Genomic DNA, 21,132 nt, shown 5'->3' on the forward strand with positions numbered 1-21,132 from the left:
GTATTATATCGCCTTTCGAAAAGGCAACCATGACACATAAAATATTTTTGATTAATTTACGATTTCGACAGAGTATTATTATTTGCAAATATTCAATAAAACCAGAGAGCATTTAAACCAATTTTAAAACAATGTAATCATTCAAAGAAATATATTCTTTATGTATTATTACATGCTGATTAGCTTCTGTAACATATATTCTTTTTTATCTTTAAAGTATAAAAAATCTTGGTATCTAAGTAAAATTGGTTTTTTTTCTTTTATGCCCTCGTAAACAAAGTTTTTGGGATATATAGTTTTTATCCTGTATGTCTGTCTAGCTGTCTGTCTGTATGTTTGTCCCCCAAAACTTTAACTTTGCCCACAACTTTTGAGTGGGTGGGGCTATGATTTTCATATTTTACAAGTGTATTCCTTGTGACCTTTCTTTGGATATCACCAAATTTAACATCTTGGCCTTGACCTTGGAATTTGACCAACTTTAACAAAAAATTACTTTGGAACAGTTGGAGCAATGTCTATCATATTTAACATGTGTATTCATTGTGAGAAGGCCTTTCAGTGGATATAAATATGTTTACCTTTCCACCTTAATCTTGTTTTACCAACTTTTTTAGTTTGAACTTTTTTCTCCTTTTCTATGGAGTTGAAGAGTTCCAGTTCTTGGAGGAACTCTGTGCTGTTTTTAATGTCTATAATATTTGGTGTTGTATGGTGTTCCTTCTAAAACAATTTTGGCTGAAAGAATTAACTAGAATATATGTTCAGGATTTTTGATATATTTTTCTTTGAATCACCAAAAAAACCCATCAGTCGATATCATTTAAAACCCCCTAGTAATACATGCTGATTTTTGTCTATGAACATCTGATGACACTATAATCTTTTATTAAGAATATCTTGAAAAATTATTAGTGGGTAAGGCACGTTGCATTTGTCCTTAAACTTGGCCATAACGTTTGAACAGTTTGAACTAGGGCTTTTATATTTCACAGGTGTATTCTTTAAAGCAAGGCCTTTCTTTGGGTCTAACACATTTGACCTTTTGAATTTGACCTTTGTAGTGCATTTGAGAAAATTTAACTCTCGCCATAAGCTGCCTTAAGGGGACAACAGTGTTTCACATCTTGTTTTTTAAGTAACAAATATTTGAATAATAAAAATGTCAATAACAACAACAACAGCCATGTACTTGCCTGAATGATGTCTTATTCACTTAAGCCCAGTTTATTGCTTCTGTACTGATCAAATAATTCTGAAAATACTACATAGGTTCCTTGATAGATCATATTCTTTAACATTTATTTTGAAGACTTTTGTGAGCAGGAGGAAGACACCATATTGCAGTCTTCATCTCCTATTCAATTGGCTGGCGTAACAGCGAACGTGCGTTTCATAACTGACTTTGGCTATTCTGGTAGCGGATTTGTCTTGGCCTTTTACATTAAAAGTAAGTTGACTTACGATACAAATTTATTTTTTAAGATCACTGAAAGACGTAATGCAAACCGAAAATCTGTTTTTGTTACTTCCATATTCCTAGCTACTTTTGAATCTGTCCGGTCAATATAAACCATATATAGCGGGTATAATTTTTGTGGTTAGGGGAAAAACTAAAAAAAAAATTACAACTTCCTTGAGCCTTGTGAAAAAGGTAATAAGAAATTAATTTGAAAAATGAAAATCACTGTGAAAAGTTATGATGACTAAATGCCATGATTATTAAATACTTCAGACCTAATACTTGATTTAAAATAGTAACAAAGTCACATATTTGTGTAGGGTCAAATTTTGGAGGGTATGGGTTTGTGGTGATTTGATTTCGTAAATAAGAAAACTTTGCGTGGTTATATAAAATGGAATTTTACTTTACATGATGGACTTAAATTCATGGTTCTCGAAAACAACGAAATTAAACTCCTACGAAAATTTGTGATTTCACAGTACACAATGAAATTTTTTTAAAGAGCATATCCTAAGTATTTACAATTTCTAAAACGAGGTAAATTATTGACAAACAAAAATATCAGCTGTCTTGTTTAAAGTATTCATTTTGTAAGTTCTACGGCCGATACACTGTACAATGACCTTTTCAGAAAATACAATTTATTTTTGAGTATTTTTGATAACTGCCGTTTTTCATACTATATTGTTAGTCCATTTTTTTTTACAATGAATTGACGACGGATTATTTCCCGATCATGACAAAGAGCACACGGTGGGTGTGGCATGTCAGCAGGGAATGCTCACTCCTCCATGGTACATGATTCCACCTCTGATATTTTTTAGGTCTGCGTTTGCTTTGCTCCTATTTTGATTTGTTTTATGAACTTTTGAGCTTGATTTTTGTTCAATATTTCCATATATTTCATTAGATATGTGAAACATTGTCCTCTAAGGTAAAAAAAAAACAGGCCATAATAAACTATTTTACCTTTAACGTGTTAGGTAATTGCTGAAAATAATAATTTTCTCGTAGAATTGCATCTAAGCTTAAGAAATAATGCACTATCTCACCCAATTTTAAAAATAATAAGATTTTCAAAGCGGTCACTTGATGGAATATATGGAGATAACGTAAAGTATTTAACCTCATTGGTTAAAACAATACAACTAAGGAGCAGAGCTAACACGGTCCTCTTAAACATTAGCCGTGGGATCAGGTGCCATGGAGGAGTTAGTATTCCCTGCCGACCGGTCAAACTCGTTGTGTTCTCTTTTTAATTATTGGGAAAAAGGGACAAACAAAGACAGTTTATAAATAATGGACAAATAATTACAGTGTATATGAAAACGTAATTCATATTTGTTTTATCTTTATTTATTAGAAAAAGCAATGCCGTATTCTTGTCAGCATGGAGGTACTTGCATTAATTCAACATGTGTATGTTCCCGTGGTTATAAAGGAAGCAGCTGTGAAAACGGTAATTAAGGATATCCCATCCTCAGCCAGGAAGGATAACTCCAAAAATTAATATTTAATTTGAAATGCATCAAAATGAAGCTTGAAAATTAAATTTTTTCACGCAACAATTTTCATTTTATTCGTCTTTATAAGATTAAAGATTTTTGGAAGTCTTACAAAAGGACTTATAAAAGTTGACATTTGTACCCTGTAAAAGGAGAAAAAATAATACAGTTTTAGAGAAATAAAATTTTCGTGAATCCAGCCTTAGACACCAATGCTTATTAACATGATATGAAATGAGAAATGATTTGTGATGTCTTGCAATGATAGCAAAAGCCTTTTACACTATGTCATATAGAATACATTAGGGAAATAGAAGACAAAAATTCCAAATAAGTATAAAAATCATGACAATTTCTCTGAATGTCTGGATATCTATCATTTTTTAACCTAAAATATATTTATTGATCAATATGCAATTAGAAAATGCATAGATGATATTCCAATTCGCTTTTTCTTTCAAAATATTGGAGATTTGACAATTTTCCCTATATAACATGATTAACTTTAATTTTCAACTTTAAAGAAATACTGTGGATAAATTTAAATAACTCTGTGGATTCAGAGATACTTTTATGAGTATTTTTGATTACTTAACTCCTAATTTTATAAACCTGAGGATCGGACTACCATAAATATATCCGTTTTCATACAATTTTGTTTTAATACTGTATACAGGGAAATTTTCGCCCCCGTTTTATTTTCGCCCATTTCGCCCTCTTCTTATTTTTGGTCGAATTTAAAACGGGGCGAATTTAAATTACACAACAGAACTATAACTGGGCGAATTTAATACGGGGCAAAATTGTTTGCAAGTGCAAAAAGGCGAAAATAACACGGGGCGAAAAAAAACGTGTATACGGTAATCAGCCATGATTACTGCCACAAGAAATAAGAAAAAAAAGTCAATTTAAGTATTGTAGTACTTCTCAATAAATAAACCTTTGCTTTGTACAATTCATTATATTTTATTATGATGTAAAAATCATAAGCCAGAAATGATCCTATGACAAAGTGAAAAATTCAATTATTACGTTTCACGTTAATTTTAAAAAACATTGGTGAAAACATGCATAATGCTTGAATTATGACGTACGAGTACTCAGTGTATATTAAGATTATGCATTATAGCATGGCACACAAATCCAGAGGTTCTTGTTTGCCTTTTCTTTTTGAATATAAGTCTTATATTAAAGCTGACATGAACTCTTAAAAAGCCATCATTTTTCATCTTTGTACGACTTACTACATTCCTGTACGCCTTTGTCCGCCATATTTCCTCGATTCCGCCATATTTAATTGAAAATTTTTGGTCACCTGTACCTGCTATATATAGCCTTGTGCGATTGCTTCACTTGAGTGATTTTCTAGCTTGACTGTCGACATGTACACATCTCCGATAACAAAGTTTTTAGAAGTCCATAAACTGACCAAATACATGTTTGAAAAGTAAAAATTCAACAAAAAATAAAACTATACCGAGAATTAATTTTTTTAAATGCATTTGCTGCAATATAGAAAATAAACTAACACGGAATACATACATGTACACCAAACAACCATGCAGGTCGAGAAAACGCATCAAACGCAGTGATAAAAACATTTACCTGACTACTGCTATCGTTACAGGAATGTGCACATGTCGAAAGAATTATCCTATTTTACTTTTATTGAAAAATGCATCTCAGAAGTCATGTAATCCATTGCTAACTCAACAGTAAAAGATGCTTGGACACACGTGGCCCATGTCGATCATTTTATTTGGTCAGGGAAAATATCAAAGGTTGAAAGCTCAGTGGGGTTGATTGAAAAGAAATGCAATTTTTTTCAAAAATAAACATAATTCTTGTCTGTACATGTTGTAAATAAAATTTACGATTAAGTACATGGTTTAACTTCATCAAATTCGTAAAAAAGCAAGCACTATTACGAATCATTCACCTTTTGAAGATATTTTCCCGTGATATGAGGGGGGGGGGGGGGGGGTTATAATAAAACATGCATAACACTCTCATAAAAACAATGCAAGAAAAACTTCTGAAATAGATTGGATTTCTTTATGATCAATTATTATCAAATAAATACTGTGTATTGGCTTTATTAGACCTAATATAATTTGATTTAAAGTTATTTATAATTTTATGCACTATGAAAGAAAAAGTGCCCCACGCTCCCCCAAAAGTCGAAGTGCTGAAATTCCCAGAAAAAAATAAAGGAATCGTAATTTCCTTGTAATAATCACATCTATACACATTGTGCTAAATATCTGCAAAGTTTGACGAAATTGTGTGCAGCGGTTTATGTATGAGAGGTTGTGCTGACAAACTGCTCACCTCTATATTCAAGATATGGCCAAAATCTAAATGTAAAAGTGCTGAAATTCCCGAAAAATAAAGAATTCGGAATTTCCTGGTGATGTGCAAATCTACACACACATTGTCTCCTATAAATATCTGCAAAGTTCGACAAAACTCTGTACAGTGGTTTATGAGAAGTTGCGCTGACTAAAAAAAAAAAAAAAAAAAAAAAAGACTGACTGACTGACGAGTCAAAAACATTATACCTCACGCGTGGCGTATAATAAACGAGTTTGATTTTTTGGTACAATGATAATGGAAATAGAATTTAATGTGAATTAAATTTCTAGTCATAAATAATTAATGATTATAAGAAAAAACATAAAGGAAGAAAGAGTAAACTCCTCGTGAGAATTCCACATTCTACCTAAAACTAGCTTTTTAAAAATTCTCTTGTCTGTTGTCCAAGTTCGACACATACGTTTGAGAAGGTATTCGAGAAAGTTCCCAATGTCCCCATTCCTGTGATGTATATTTCACGTTAATTATATCCCCCGCCTGAAAAGTGGGAGGTTATATAGTAATCGTTATGTCCGTTCGTCTGTCTGTTACGCTTTGGGGTACCCACCTCTTATCCGCAAATCCTCTTATACCACTTAGAGAAATTTAATGAAACTTTCAAAGAATCTTAAGTTTATTACATATTACCATTATGCACCTCCTATTTTACTTTTTGGTCTGACACGTATGGGTTTAGCGAAATATGGACTTTGCCATTATAACCATATGGGAGGCGGGGTATGAGCTCATTGCTCATAATACATGTACGTCTAGTTTCTCTTTCAATTTGGGCGTTTGGATTGATTTCCTGTCCAAAGTAAAATTATTATTCAATTTATGAAGTTTCGACATCCCGCCTGAACAAAATCATTGATCTGTGCTAAGGCATAATAAATGGTACGGCACAAAGTGCGTAGGATTTAATACCTATCATTGCCAAAACGGGTGGTTACAGAGAGAGAGAGAGAGAGAGAGAGAGAGAGAGAGAGAGAGAGAGAGAGAGAGAGAGAGAGTTCAATATACAAAAGAATAAATAATAATTATCCGTATTCAACCAGTGTCAAGTATCTCTACCCTAGCTTTTAAAATTATCTCCCAAATTCACCTACAAACATTATTTATATATATAAAAAAAATACCTAGACTATCAGGCAGGGATACTGAAATCTCGAAATACTTCCTGTAACAACATAATTATAAAACAGTTACATTCCTAAAAATGCACATACTTTGTGGTTGGAGTGACACATTTTAAAAAAAATATCAAAACTGAATTTGGCAGAAATGTCTGTATTTCAAGAATATTTAAATAACGGTCATGTCAATCATTTTTGTATGCCCCCCCCCCCCCGTCCAAAAAATGAAATGCCTAAATGTCAATCTGAACAGGGGATGGCCTTTCTCCGCGTGTGTATGTGTTAAAGAACGTATAGATGTACACATAAAAATTTGTATTCTGATTAATTGCTTTTAAGATTTGAAGTAAATAAATTATTGCCGTAAATCAAATTACTTGGTTTAGGTTTGAGGTTAGTACTAAAATAATCAGTTATAATTGACAAATGAATTTTGCGACGCAAACCAACTGCAGACTATATACATGACTTTGAATAGAAAGTACATTAAGAACTACATGTAGATAAACAATTCACAATTATAGCTTATGAACATCATTTATAATATCCCCACCCCCCTTTCAGCCGCGCAAATACCAAATAACTTCTCTTTCCACTTTTGATATTTTCCCTAACCAAAATCTGATCAGCACGGACTAAGTGTATCGTCGTGCTAGTGTGTACGGAGTAATGACAGTGTGTTTACTATTGAGCTTTTATGGAGTTTATTTCTTTTTTGTGATGCATATTTCAATAAATGGAATTCAGGGTGTATATCACTTGACTTGTGCACACTTTCGAACCGATGCAGTAACCTTATTACCAGGTATAGGTACGTTTACAGCGTTCGAGGCGTTTTCTCGATATGCATCAATTGCATAGGACCTGCATATCAAAGACGTTGGTTGTTTTGTTCCATTCTAATGATATAATTTCAAAATGTGTTAGCAAATTTTACTGCTTTTTATTTGAAGTTTATTCTGCATAAATAGGCGCACTGTAACAATACGTTCTCATGCATCTAAATTTCTCTTCCAAACTTGCATTTTTTCTTTTGATTCAAATCAATAATCATTCAAAAATATGATTATTATGTTGTTTATTTTGTTTTTGAAATGTCTTGATCACCTCATATGTTCTCATATGCTTCACCATCGGAGATGTGCACAAGTCGATACCCAATCCAAAAAATCATTCAAGTGTAACGAGCGCATTGGGGTATACATCGTTACAATGAGACAAGGTATCTGAAAGAAATATGGCGGAATACGGCTATAGTTGGTATGAAACAAGTCGTACATAGATGAAAATGTTACGTTTTTAAGAATTCATGTCAGCTTTAAGATGTAGTCTTTCGCATAAACTACAAATTTGCTAACCTGGCGTTAAAGATTCGTTTTGAGTCTTGAATTAATTACGATGATTTTTTTTAACAAATGATATTATCCATATAACAAGTAATTATCTTTGCGGTAGAATAGTTTTTATGTCCAATAGACGCGCGTAAGCATTTCTTGTGCCGTGGACTTTGGGAAAGAAATCCACAAAGGGATTTCGATACTACTAGCTATAGGCTACTGGGACAGTTAAAAAAATGTTTTTACATCGGTGAAAAACAATTGAAACATATTTCCAAGGTGTGTAGCATGACGTTGCAAAATGTAGAGCAATTCATATCCAGAAGTATATGTATAATAAGAACACTACCCGGAGTATATTTCTTAACTTGAAAAGTTGAAAACTCCTGGAGTAAATTTATTAACTTGTGTTCCTAGAGTACACATTTACAAAATTAGAGACCCATAGGCCTCAACGGTAACTTTAGCCAATATGGTCTTTTTATTTAACATTTTGCAAAAGTTCTTTCATTAGTTTCCGATCATGACAAGGAGCGCGCGGTCATCTCTGACGAATAATTCTTTTTCATTCACAGAATCTTTAGAAATTCTGTACTTAAGAAGTAGCAAGGCAGTGTTCCGTGAAGGAAATGAAGTATTGTTTGAATCGGAGATAACAGACAACTCAAACTTTACTGTCCAATGGTCTCGCGATGGAGTTATAATAAGTGGTATTTTGTCAAGATACTCTATCACTTCTTCTGCAAAGGCCAATGGTACATTTCTACATCAGCTAAGGATATCAAGTGTTTATGAAAGGGATGAAGGTATAGTTACAATAATTCAGTTTTTCGTTTTGAGAGAAAAGGAGAGACGAAAATCTGTTTTAGAACTTTATGTAAAAGCATTGAAGTTCGAATGTATTGATTTTTTTAAAGGAAATTGGAGTATAATGGCTTCCAACGGGGTGACAGTGGTGAACAAGGGTATCATCATACGAGGTGAGAATAAAGAAAAGGAAAGGATATTTTGTCAAAGCCATATTTTCTTTCAATATGAAAAACAATTTCGAAAGAAATACTTTGACTTTTATAAAGAAAATTAAGTTAAATTTATCTTTTTTTGTTGCCATATACTGCTTCCATTTTCTGTTTTTTGACAAATAAATTCAACAAGATGGAATTGTATCCCTTTTAATTCAATACATTTTTGATTCTATGAAGTTCACTTTCTCTATTGTTTTTGTTTTCCGTGATCTATTATCACTTTTTACCCGGACATGACAAAGGACAGATGCAAATGTGACAGGGAATGGTTACTCCTCCATTGCATCCTATCCCTCTTCTGATGTTTTCAGAGTTGCCTCTTTGATATGCTGATTAACTGTCTTTTGAACATGATAACTGTTCATTAACGTCATATTTATCACCTAACCTCAACATTTAATGAATTTTACAAGTTTATTTTTTGTTTAGTGCTACCAAAACTGGTGCTGCTGATGATACCACAATATGATCTCTCAATTGAAACCAAAGAAAATTTCACCCTTCAATGTGTTGTGGTGAACCCTGGATCCCTGATTAATTTGACAAGTGGAAGTCTTATCTGGGTAAAAGATGGGAAGCCTTTATTGACAGGTTATTTTTACCAATTTTTAAAAAAAGATTAAACATGACAAATATATAAATAGATGCAACTCTAAAAAAGATCAAGGATCTTTTTTTCTCATTTGTCCTTATTTTCTTATAGTGTGCATGGACATTTTCAAATTGATATATCTTTTCCTAATATGAGATTTTACATCATTGCAATATTGCTTTTTTTATATTACCTAAAATGTTTAGGTTCTATATTCACCATTAGTACAACACAAACTTCGACAATTTTAAATAAAGCCTCAGCAGAGATCAGTGATTCTGGAAATTATTTTTGTTTACATTCCACCTACCCTGACCCATTAAATGTTTCCATTTACGTAAATATCATAGGACCAGGTTTGTTATTTATATATTATGAAATTTAGAAATACTGTGTATTCAGAAAATATTCTTTTTGTCATAATGACGTAGACAGATTTAATCTTTACAATAGTAAATCTTGAATTTCATTTCTATTTGTCGATAAGAAAATATGTCTTTATTTAAGAAATAAGGTATCATTTTTTGAGTTTTATTGGGATGTAAAACGGGTTGGCACATAATCAAATCTTCCATAAAACCCTTCGGGCTTTATGGAAGATTATGTGCCAACCCGTTTCGGGCTTTATGGAAGATTTGATTATGTGCCAACCCGTTTTACATCCCAATAAAACTCAAAAAATGATACCTTATTTCTTATATTTGCATTTGTGAGTGATTTATTACAAATAGTAACGTACTTAACAAATTAAGTTTGAAAACCATAACGTTTTCTTTTTCAAAATTCAACGGTATAAATTGAATGTGTTTATAACGTCGATCGCTTATGACGTCACTATCAAACTACGTTGATCAATTATGACTAAACAATCGATTTTTGGTCACATAACGGACTTGTTTTACGGAGATGTAAAAACGCCTTGTTTAAATAGTGTTATATAAGGGAAAACATTTGCAAATGTAAAAATAAAAAAAAAAAAACAATTTTATTTGTTACAATATATAACAAGAATAAGATTACAAGAAACAGCATTTGGATTGTATGAAAAGGCACGGATCTGTCTCTGTTTAATTTTAGGATATTTTAAAATTGAAAATAAGGAATCCTAAACTTTTTTTTTAAATTTACAGAATCTGTGGAGATACTATTGTTCAGAATTAGTGATTCAATATCACGAGAGGGGAAATCTGTTTGGCTTGAAACAGAGATATATGAAATAATCGACCTTACTGTTCAGTGGTTTCACAATGGGAACTTGATAACCAACTCTTCATTGAGATATGAAATAAAATCATATACAACCGAAAATGACACATTACGCAATGTGCTCAACGTACCAAATGTTCTACAACAGGATGATGGTACCTAGAATAAAATTTCTTAAATGGGAACAAAAGAGGGCTTACGAGGGCTGTTCAATAAATAATGTCCTCGGTGCGCGAAAAGAAGCAAAAGACGCTTTTCAATGATTTAGTCTTAATGATTTAACTTAATATTCTCTTTTAATTAAAACACATTTCCGTAAATATTTTTATCCAATTTCTGATTGTTTTTAGAACTCATTTTTGGGTATGACCCTTAGTATACTGAAAAATGGAAGATGTTATGGTTTCCTGGACTCGTTTCTTTCTTCTGTAAGGTATTTTTTCAAGTTTGGAAAATGAAATAAGTCAAAAGGCGAAAGATCTGGCGAATATTGTTAATGTAAAAAAAAATTAATAACTTTCTGTTTATCCCGAAAACTCCTTTACTCTTCATGGCGTGCGGATTTGGACGCTGACAGGAAGAAATTTAATGTAGTGGATTCCTGATTCTGGTTCTTTCCTCTTATTAACCTTTCGATTTTTTAGCAAAAAATTTGCTTCGTAGACTCTTCCAGAAATTAAACTGCCGCCCCGAATAAGAAATTGAACAACAAGACCACTTATATTTAAGAAAATTGCATATAAATCTGTCTTTGTGCTCTTGCAATTCTTTGCTCTTTTCAGACCTTTGCTGTTTTTGTTAAGTTCTTCTTATTGTAATTTTTATTTCCAGAGTTTTAAGCAATTGATTCAAGTTTCATTATCTGTTTGAATTTCAAATAAATGCGGAAAACTTCAATTACTGATATTTTAAAATAGTTGTTTAGATATTCTTACACGCTGTCGTTTACACAAATTTTTCAAAGCATAGGGTAACTTTTGAGAACTAAGTTTTTTTACTGTCAAACGTATCTTTAAAACTGTGTGAACTACTCCCGAAATGATGTCTATCAAATTTGACAAATTTTCTGTGTGTCTTAAAGTCAATTATACAACATTAGTAATTATTTGTTGAAATTTGTCAAACAGTACATAAGTTGTTATATTTTTTGTTGGCAAGGACGGTACCCATTTTTGATGCCCAATATTTAATTTTTTATCATTGAAATCCACCTGCTCATTTGTCCATAAAACAGACATTGGTTGCCGTAGATGTTACATATTTCAATGAATATATCTTTGGGATTCTTAACGAGTTTTACAGCACCATTAATGAAGCGTTTAATTTCACTCTAGTATACTGATTCTTTACCATTCATTTTTAATACAGTGTCTCGAATAGCTCTTGTTTTCCAGCTTCTCACAATGAAACTATGTGATGAAAAGTGGACACATAAGCTGTTATAAATTCATTAAAGTTCAATAATGCGAAAAAGTCAACCTTAATGTCATATGATGTCTGTATTTTATGTCATACAGTTCAGTACATTATTTATTGAACACCCCTCGTATTTAACTTTTCTGAATTATAATGTTGATTTTTAAGATGAATGTTTTATATCTCATTTAGGAGATTGGAATATCACGGCATCAAATGGTAAAACAACAGAAAGTATGAGTGTTTACTTACGAGGTGAGGAAAAATAATAAAAAGAATGCGTTTGTCATTTCTAGGTCAAATGTTTAATTTCTTACCATTTGGAAAAACGAATACCATTGATGGGTTTTCCCTCGATCGGAACAATAATCAGTTATGCTCAGATACATGTATAAGAATACAATATTTGCAGACAATTTTTTACATGGTGGATGGGGTCGGTTGGGTTAAGGGGTTGGTAGGTATGTGAAAAAGAATAATAAAAAAAAATTCCTTATACCCGGTATAAGAAATATTTTCCTTTTCATGATATCTCGGTATAAGTGCATTAGATACAATAATCTTATATGCTAGTTTCCTTTAAATGAAAAATTTAATCCCATATTTATTGATCAATTGGTTAAAAAAAATTCTTTACGATTTTTTCTTTTGTAAAGTACTTCCAAGGCTTGTGCTGCAGATGATGCCTCCAAATAATATTTCAGTTGAAAGCAAGAAATCGATAAACCTTTCATGCGTTGTTACCAATCCTGAATCCTTATTTAATTTGTCTGGCGGTGGTTTATTCTGGCAAAAAGACGGCAAGAAAATATCACCAGGTATCAATTTTGCCTTTTTAAAAATAAAATTAAAATGGCCTTTTTCCTAATTTGGAAATATTAAGCTGTTTGAAATAAACAAAAATAGAGAAATGTTTTACATCTTTGTTAATTTTTTTTCAACATGTTATTTTAGTTATTGATAATATATATAGTATAATTGATATTATACTTTCTGCAAGGCAGTTTGATGTTTTGTAGATTCTGGATTCAATATAACTACAACAGACACATCCACAACTTTAATGAAGTCATCAGCAGAAGTTGACGATTCCGGAACTTACTTGTGTGCTCACTCTTCCTATCCGGAACCTATTTATGTCTCCATCTATATAAATATCACGGAACCAAGTACTTCAGATATTTTTGTTATACCTCTTTTGATTTTCGCCTATATAAAAATTAAATAGTAAAATGTGAATAATTTAATCCTAGAAATTAATGTGAATGGACTAATCCCCGTGCGTTAGTCAAACAAGCTAATCCCTGCTTCGGAAGCTAGTTCCCGGTTATCCTCAATCCTCTAGATTTTACTTTCGTATCAGTATGATATGTTATTGGACAAATCCCCGAGCGTTAGTCAAGTGAGCTAATCCCCGCTCGGAAAGCTTATTCCCCGTCATTGGTAATCCTCTACAAGGTCATTGTATCGACCATTGAACTTACGAAATGATGACTTTAAACAGGATATTCTTGTTTCATCAGCTTACATGTCAATAATTTACCTCGTTTTAGAAATTGTTCATTCGTAGAACAAGCTCTTGCGTATCGAATCAGCTGAGATATATACTACATTCCGTACACGCAGGTGATGAAGGTATATTGCTGCAAAAGTAAGGGAAGTTGACAATAGCAAAGTTAAAGTCATCACGTTTATCATATAGCTTGGTTGTTAGATTACCATTAACGTCTTTTTCAAGTAAAATATCCAAGTATGAAACAGATGTGTCAGACTCTGTGGTATCTTTTATCTCAAGCTCACCAGGATGTATCGTATCGACGTAGGAATGGAAATTACCATCGTTAATTGACAATTCGTCGTCGATATATCTAAATGTCGGGTTGAAGGCCACGTCAAGTATTTTCTTCTTTCCACACATAAGATTTTGCACAAATTCTGCTACATATGAATATAAAAATAGGCCCGCTAATAACGGGGCGCAATTGGTACCCATGGGAATTCCTATAGATTGTTGTAATACCCGGTCTCCAAAAACCACACAGATATTTTCAATCAGAAACTCAAGCATCTCTTTGATGTCAACTTCAGAGTACTTGTGTGTGCAATCAGAATGTGTTTTAACAAAATAATTTTGCAAATGACCAATGAGCAGGTAAGTAAATTTACGAGTTCCATTTTTATTAAAAAAGCAGCTGTCAATAATATTAAAAAGCCTGGACTTTAACTTATCGGGAAGAATGGTTGTGTATTACGTTGAAAAGTCGTCAGTTTTTAAGCTGTTGATTTTGGTAAATTGTCCCAATTGAAAGTTCTTTGGAATTTTTGAGTATCCACATCTGATTCACATTACTTCTTAAATATATTGTTGCTCAGTACTCTTGAAGTTTTTTCTTCACTTTTGTCATTATCTTAGTGAGGAGTCACGAAAGAGGCTTGGCTGAACATTTACTGGAACCCGCAATGTATCTGTTTGTAAGGATTTTTATGAAATTTCGGAATCCAATATATATAGATATGGTAGTTCAAATTCCTTTTGGATCTATGGAATATTCAAAATATTTAAAACTGACATTTGATTTTGAAGAATTTCTTCCTTAGAAAGGGAAGTATGAGTATAAGTAGGATTACCACCGGTAGAGTTAAATCCAAGTTCTTCTAAAACACAATTTATATAATGAGCCTTACAAACGAAGACAATGTTGTTACCTGCTTTGTCGGCAGGGAACGGTACGTACTGATCATGTAATCAATCTAATTCTTTCAATACGCGACTTTAACATTGATCTAATTAAAAATTCAATCCATTCTGACTAGGTGTCAACGTCTTCTTTTTCATATCTGGCCCATCGTCTGGCGTAATTTTCAACGGAATCCATAATACTTATGAAATTCTGACTCAAGTTGAAAGATCGGGGTTCTCTATATTTAGGAACTTCTAAAATAAGTGATCTAAGGTCCTCATTATTAACTATATTTACGTCACCTCTAATAACGTGTCCAGCAGGACTATAGTTATAGGGCGAAGAAGAACATGAACATGATGGATGACTATGTTTCAGATACTCAGAATCCAGGCCATGTAAAGTTTTTTTTTGTAAAGTTTGGAAGCAATGGTCGATGTGGATTTGTAGGAAATACAAGGCGTAGTCTTTAACTTAAAATATGGTGGAATACAAGACTGGACCCTTTAGTGATTAAGAATATTACTCATATTAACTGCGTCAATTCCCTTATTGGCATACTGAAATTTAAGGAAAAGACGGATTGTTTTAGCTGCATTTTCTTCCGTAAAACGTGCGGGTTAAAAAGTCTATGATATGCAATATCCATAATCACAGATCCGAGCCTTTATTCTGGTGACGAGGAATCAAAAATTGGACATTCTTTGGCCTTTTCAAGAAGACTATTTAAAAGTTTCAAAAGGACAGAGTAAAGTTTTGTGCGAATATGCTGTAGACCTAACTGCTGATTTACATAAGGTAGTAATGAATGAAAAGCGACGTCGTGTATTGCAGGTTTATTGTACGAACGATCTTTAATAAAAGATCTTTTGTTTTTATTATACTCAGGTTCTTTTGTCTTCTTTAATGCAAACTTGCATATCATCATGACTCGGCAGGTTCCTATCCCCCACTTCCCGTACTGCCCATCCTTTGTTCGTGTTTACTATACCCCTTTTCTTTGTCTTATTCCACACCCGAACAAGTTTCTTAGCAACATATCACACCCCACATCACGTGGTCTATGTTACGAGCACCCGTTGCCTAGAAATACATCATTTTCGGATCTCTAAGGACCCTCTGACGTCACTTACAGGATCTCTAAAAACCCTCTGACGTCACCTCCAGTGGAACTATATAGCTACCCATGCAGCAAGCTTTGTTGCTAGATAACGATAAACGTCTTTTACTGGTTTAATTTCAGATATAAAGATTTAAAACAGATGTGTCAGACTGGCACTATTTGGTATCTTTTATTTCAAGCTCACGGGATATGTCGTGTCGACATTAGAATGGAAATAACAAATATGAATTAGTTATTTCGTCGTCAATACATCTAAATGTCGAGTTGAAGGCCGCAGCAAGTGTTTTCTACTTTTCACGTTAAAATTATTCAACAAAGTCGGCTCCATAACAATATTTAGATTTAAGGAAAAATTCTCTAATGTCATAAAATTAGAGTTCCTCTGTGTGAATTGTCTAAAGGTTCATTACTCGTATTGGCACAAGTTGGCTGTTCAAATGCACGAGCTTGCGACTGCATTTGAACAGCCAAAGAGTACCGATATTCACTAATATAAGTTCAATAACTCCTTTATTATATAGCTAAAACATTTCCACATAATTTGTAATAATTATTTCAATTAAAAACAGAGACAAATTTTTTTTTAATACCGATATTCAAATTTACGTCTGTCCTGTAATCATTCCGATGACCCTACCGAGCGATATGATTTAGGTTTTAAAGGGTCTAATACGTACTAAATCTTTAATAAATAATTTCAATTTGTGTGAAAAATAAATACATCTTACCTAAATGACACTTCATTTCATTAAAAATTATTTAGCTCTGAGAATTTGACCAGACGACTTATTTTGTTTACAACGCGGCGTTCGATATTGAACGCTCGTATTCGGAATGTTTCGGGCATATTCGTATACGTAATACAAAGTCAGCGTTCAATAAAACGTCAAGATATTGAACACTAAAATTCTCTAAATTTTTGGTAGTATTTTATTAGAGACTATTTATCAGCTATATAATAATAGTGGTTATTGCACGCATAGTTGTGCAAAAAGACACTCATTTTTGTTGCTTTCTTCAAGTTTCTCTTGCCCAGGTTTGGATCATAAAAAGTTGATCTTACTTTTTTACTTTTACCGATTTCTTTCTTAAGGTTTTTTCACCCTCACAATTTCAATGGTTCAAAGTACAACAACTGCATTTATTTTCATTTATTATAGTTAAAATTTACCAATTATCGCAAAAAAAATTATAGATCACCATATTATTTAAGACGGGAGACATAGATGAACGGACGTGTATGTTAACATGAAAAAATCGTCTATTTTTTGAAAATATTACTGGAAATATTCTGTAAAAACTGGTTCAAATGCATAATTCTGATACTAAGAGCTCCAAAATACTTGCTACTTACATGTATAAGAAAATTTTGAAATGCGAATACCTAAGAAACTATTTTACATTAAAAGTATAATAAGGAAAATGTCATAATGAAAATATCTGAGAAGGAGTAACTACCCTTTTCACATTTTTTTAAAGATTGAATAATTGATCTAATAATGAAAATATACATTTTTAAAGTGCTTTTGCTGAACAATATTTATCATTACACCTATTGAAAGCATTCTTTCAACAAACTTTGTTTTAGTGGGTATGAATTTAAATTAATGACAGTTTTTGCAAAACCCTTTGACATGAATGGAGGATGGAATTACCTTCAGGCCAAATTCAACTTTCATAGCTCAAATCGTCAGAATTGCCCAAAGACCCAATTTTTGTCAGCGTATCAGTGTTTTAGTTAATTAACTTTCCACTGAACCATAGGATCGTATGAGAAGAACTAATATCGTTTTAGATGAAATTACTTTTATTATACACACGTACTTTTTCTAACCTTAAGCTGATAGTATAGACTACAATAAATTTAATTCACGGATTATTCTCACATCGAATCATCTTACTAATATATGTGTTCTTTGTTTAGTTCAGCCAGGGTTTTCGCTACAGATGATACCCCTCGGCGACTTTTCACTTAAATGCAAGGAAGACATCAACCTACGATGCACTGTCAAATATTCCAAGTTTCTGATCAGTTTAATTGGGGGAAGTTTTATTGGGCAGAAGAATGGAAAGAAAATTTTATCTGGTATTGAATGAAAATTGTCTAGAGTTTTGTTTTACTCTTTTTAAAATAAGAAACTAATCTATCATATAAAACATGCCGAGGTAATATTTGACAGAATATAATGTAAAATTTTTATGTAAAGAGGAAAATGTTTACTTATGTTGCATTTAATTTTGATTACATGTAATGAGTTACATGTAACAACATTTCGATTTGTTCTTCTCTGAATCCTTATTGAAAGCCTTATTAAGGCTTCTTTCAGAATGTTCACATTGTTCCTGACTCTCACTCAAAATAAAAAAAAACCTTTCAATGGACTTGATTACTGTTTGTTGTTTCCATATTTAATATTAAAAGGAATGCTCTTGTTTTTTTTTAAAAATATAAACATAGGAAGCACCAAAAGTCTTTGTTATGTAAATCCATTATTACAGTTGAAAATTAAGCATCGATACCAATATTTAAGTAGCTTTATGAACCCCCTCAATTTATCTTAATCCTGCTAAAGGCAATATAATACACATAGTAACATACATAATGATAGCCTTTAAAAGGGTGATTAATAATAAATTAATGAAAACATAGTATTGTGGACGAATGAACAATTTTCATCACTGTTTCTCTTAGGTTCTGGGTACAATGTGACCTCGGGAAAGATGTTCACAACTCTGAGGAAACCCTCAGCGGTGCTGGAAGATTCTGGAACTTACGCATGCTCACACACAGCTTCTCCGGAATCAGTGCAGGTGACCGTTTATGTTAATGTCACTAACTCAGGTGAGTGTTGTAAAATTTTGAGCATGATTAAGTACGTCACTGTGTACGAAGTCTGCTGACCGAATATCATTGTTCCACTAAATGCGGTGTTCATTTTCTTAAATATTAGAATGATAATTATGATAATTAATAATTGTTTATCTTTTTTTATTTCATTGTAGTTTAATATTTCTAGCTGTAAAGAATCCACTTTTTACATGTTGATGTACATGATTGCAGATAAGACTTGCACAGGTGCCTGGGTGGTGAAATAGGGAATGTAAAATGCTATCTCGAACTATCTTAAAGATAAAATCAAGTTGGACAGAGAGATAAGAAAGAAGGCAGAAGAAGGAAAACTAGATATAGAGAAAAGAAAGCAGGAAACGGAAATGTTCAAAATAGAAAAGGAGGAAAGTATTGAATTGCTAAAACTGCTGACACTGTTAATCAAAGATCAAAGAGACAAGTTACTCAAATTATTATCGTCATGGCCAGAAACCATCGTAATTCCGTAAATCACTGAACATTGAATCCTGTATGAAATTTATAAGATAACTAACTTCAACAATATTTTCAGATATCATTGCTATGTGTCTTCATTATAGAACTTGATGTTCTATTAAATTGTAAAGCTTTTCTACTAAAGTGTTGTTTAAAGTTATCATTTTGCAAATATTAAACAAAGAAATGCAGTCAGTTTAAAAGTAAGAGGGCTTAGATTAAAGTATGTACGTGTGTCTTAAAGAAAAGGTGATTGGTTCCTGATCAGTTGGTAAATGTTCATTCGCGAATGCATTGATCTACGCAATACTAGTTGTTTATCTCTCTCTCAGGACCTGGTTGTGCTGAATGGATACGACGAAGGCCCAAAAGTTGGGAAAAGAAGCTAAATCCTGGGAGGCCTAAAGTCCATTTGAGATTCTCTTGCACTCTTTTTTGTTGATCACTCGCTATATGTTGAATTTTAGTTGTAACACGGCTTTTGATTGGTAAAAAGATTTAGTTTATATCATATAACATGAGTTGCCCACGTCACAATGAGTTACGTCAAAAACGTATTACTCCGCTTGACGTCAGTATATCGTATAACAGAGGTCAAAATGAGCTTCAATCGTTATGTAGATTGAAGCATTTGAAAATATGTTACGTAATCACCTCCATCGTAACGACTATCATTCAACGTGTTTACTTGTTTATTTGAAAGATGCTTTTTAATGCTAAATATGAGCCAGAATGGTAGAAAAATATATAAATTCAATGAAAACAAGCTAATTCAGAGAATTTGTGTCCCCCGCTTAATGAAAATTAAACCATGCGCAGTTCGGGGGTCGGGGGGGGGGGGGGGTGTCGGATTTAATACATACTGAAGCAAATAAAATATGCCAATATGGATATAAAGGTTTGATTGATTATTCTTTATAATATGTGTAGAAGATTCTTTTTATATGGAATATTTATCATACTGTAATGATGATTTCATGAGTTTTTACAAGCTAGACCTCATAAATTTTACATTTCACATGCTGAATACTATCATTTAGTAAAAAAAAGTATTTCGGAAAAAAAAAGAATATGGATCGTCCGGGAATCGAACCCGGGACCTCTCACATGTGAAGCGGGAGACATAGCACTGCGCCTCGGAACTGCTGTACGTTAGTGAAAATTATATGCAAACATGAAGTCACAAACATGTATATATTCACGTTTGATATTGTCAAAATTTTACACAATACATGGTGTCTTATTTGACCTTTACTAAACACGTTACGCGCGGTGTTAGTGCCATTTTTCAATTTTAGAATATGACCTATTAAACTCATCGGTGATTTTTAAAATATACTCGCAATATAGATGATTTTGGTATGTATGGATAGGGTTTAAATAGGACTACTTGATTCTAGTAAGAAAATGACATTTAGATAGTTTTTATGCAAAAAATAGAATTTTAAAGCGCAAATAAAAGGTATTTTAAGCGTGTAACGCGTTACATTTTTTAGCAGGGATCATGCATTTTTCGTGTGTAGCGCGTTCAAAAGTGAATCTAGAATTTTCATTTTCCTTTCAAAACTAGAGTAATCCATTTCGGTTGTGGCTGTATTAACGATTTTGCATTAAATGTTCAAGGCCGTAACTAGGCTCAAATTTTTAGTGAGACAAGGGTGCTGGGCACTAGTCCCAGACGGAGCAACTGTAGTACCTGATGGTCAGTGACGGGGGTTTCCAGGGGGAGGGAGGGGGATCCTGAAACTTGGGTACATAAAAGATTTAATCTTAGAAATACGTTTGGAATTGTCGACCGAATGGCACAGTGGTTAGAGCGAACGCTCTAAAGTCGCAGAATAAGGAGTTGATCCTTACATCGCGAGTTCGAATCCCACTGCGGGATAGTTCGGTCCTTCGGATGAGATTAAAAACCGAGGTCCTACGTCCCAGTAAGTGATGGCACAAAAAATATCTCACTGTTTCA

The 21,132-nt window shown here is 32.8% G+C and overlaps 1 protein-coding gene across 11 annotated transcripts in view; it reads left to right on the forward strand.

Moving 5' to 3' along the window:
- LOC134251852 (hemicentin-1-like) overlaps positions 1 to 21,132 on the forward strand; it is a 73,790-nt gene that overhangs the window by 1,996 nt on the left and 50,662 nt on the right. For 3 of the 11 annotated variants that reach the window (XM_062734274.1, XM_062734283.1, XM_062734280.1), the window contains exons 3-10: positions 1,313 to 1,450; positions 2,829 to 2,924; positions 8,374 to 8,604; positions 8,716 to 8,778; positions 9,253 to 9,414; positions 9,622 to 9,771; positions 10,546 to 10,776; positions 12,230 to 12,292. In XM_062734274.1, coding sequence (XP_062590258.1) covers positions 2,837 to 2,924; positions 8,374 to 8,604; positions 8,716 to 8,778; positions 9,253 to 9,414; positions 9,622 to 9,771; positions 10,546 to 10,776; positions 12,230 to 12,292 — 988 coding nt within the window. In that variant the 5' untranslated portion in view covers positions 1,313 to 1,450; positions 2,829 to 2,836. Of the gene's footprint in view, positions 1 to 1,312; positions 1,451 to 2,828; positions 2,925 to 8,373; positions 8,605 to 8,715; positions 8,779 to 9,252; positions 9,415 to 9,621; positions 9,772 to 10,545; positions 10,777 to 12,229; positions 12,293 to 12,693; positions 12,856 to 13,056; positions 13,207 to 17,765; positions 17,928 to 18,533; positions 18,684 to 21,132 lie in introns of all 11 variants that reach the window. The other 8 variants (XM_062734273.1, XM_062734277.1, XM_062734275.1 and 5 more) reach the window with 7 other exon arrangements.

Source organism: Saccostrea cucullata, unplaced genomic scaffold, assembly GCF_032062105.1.
Source record: "Saccostrea cucullata isolate Sc308-1 unplaced genomic scaffold, CSIRO_AGI_Scuc_v1 ctg1486, whole genome shotgun sequence".
Taxonomy (NCBI): Eukaryota; Metazoa; Mollusca; class Bivalvia; order Ostreida; family Ostreidae; genus Saccostrea; species Saccostrea cuccullata.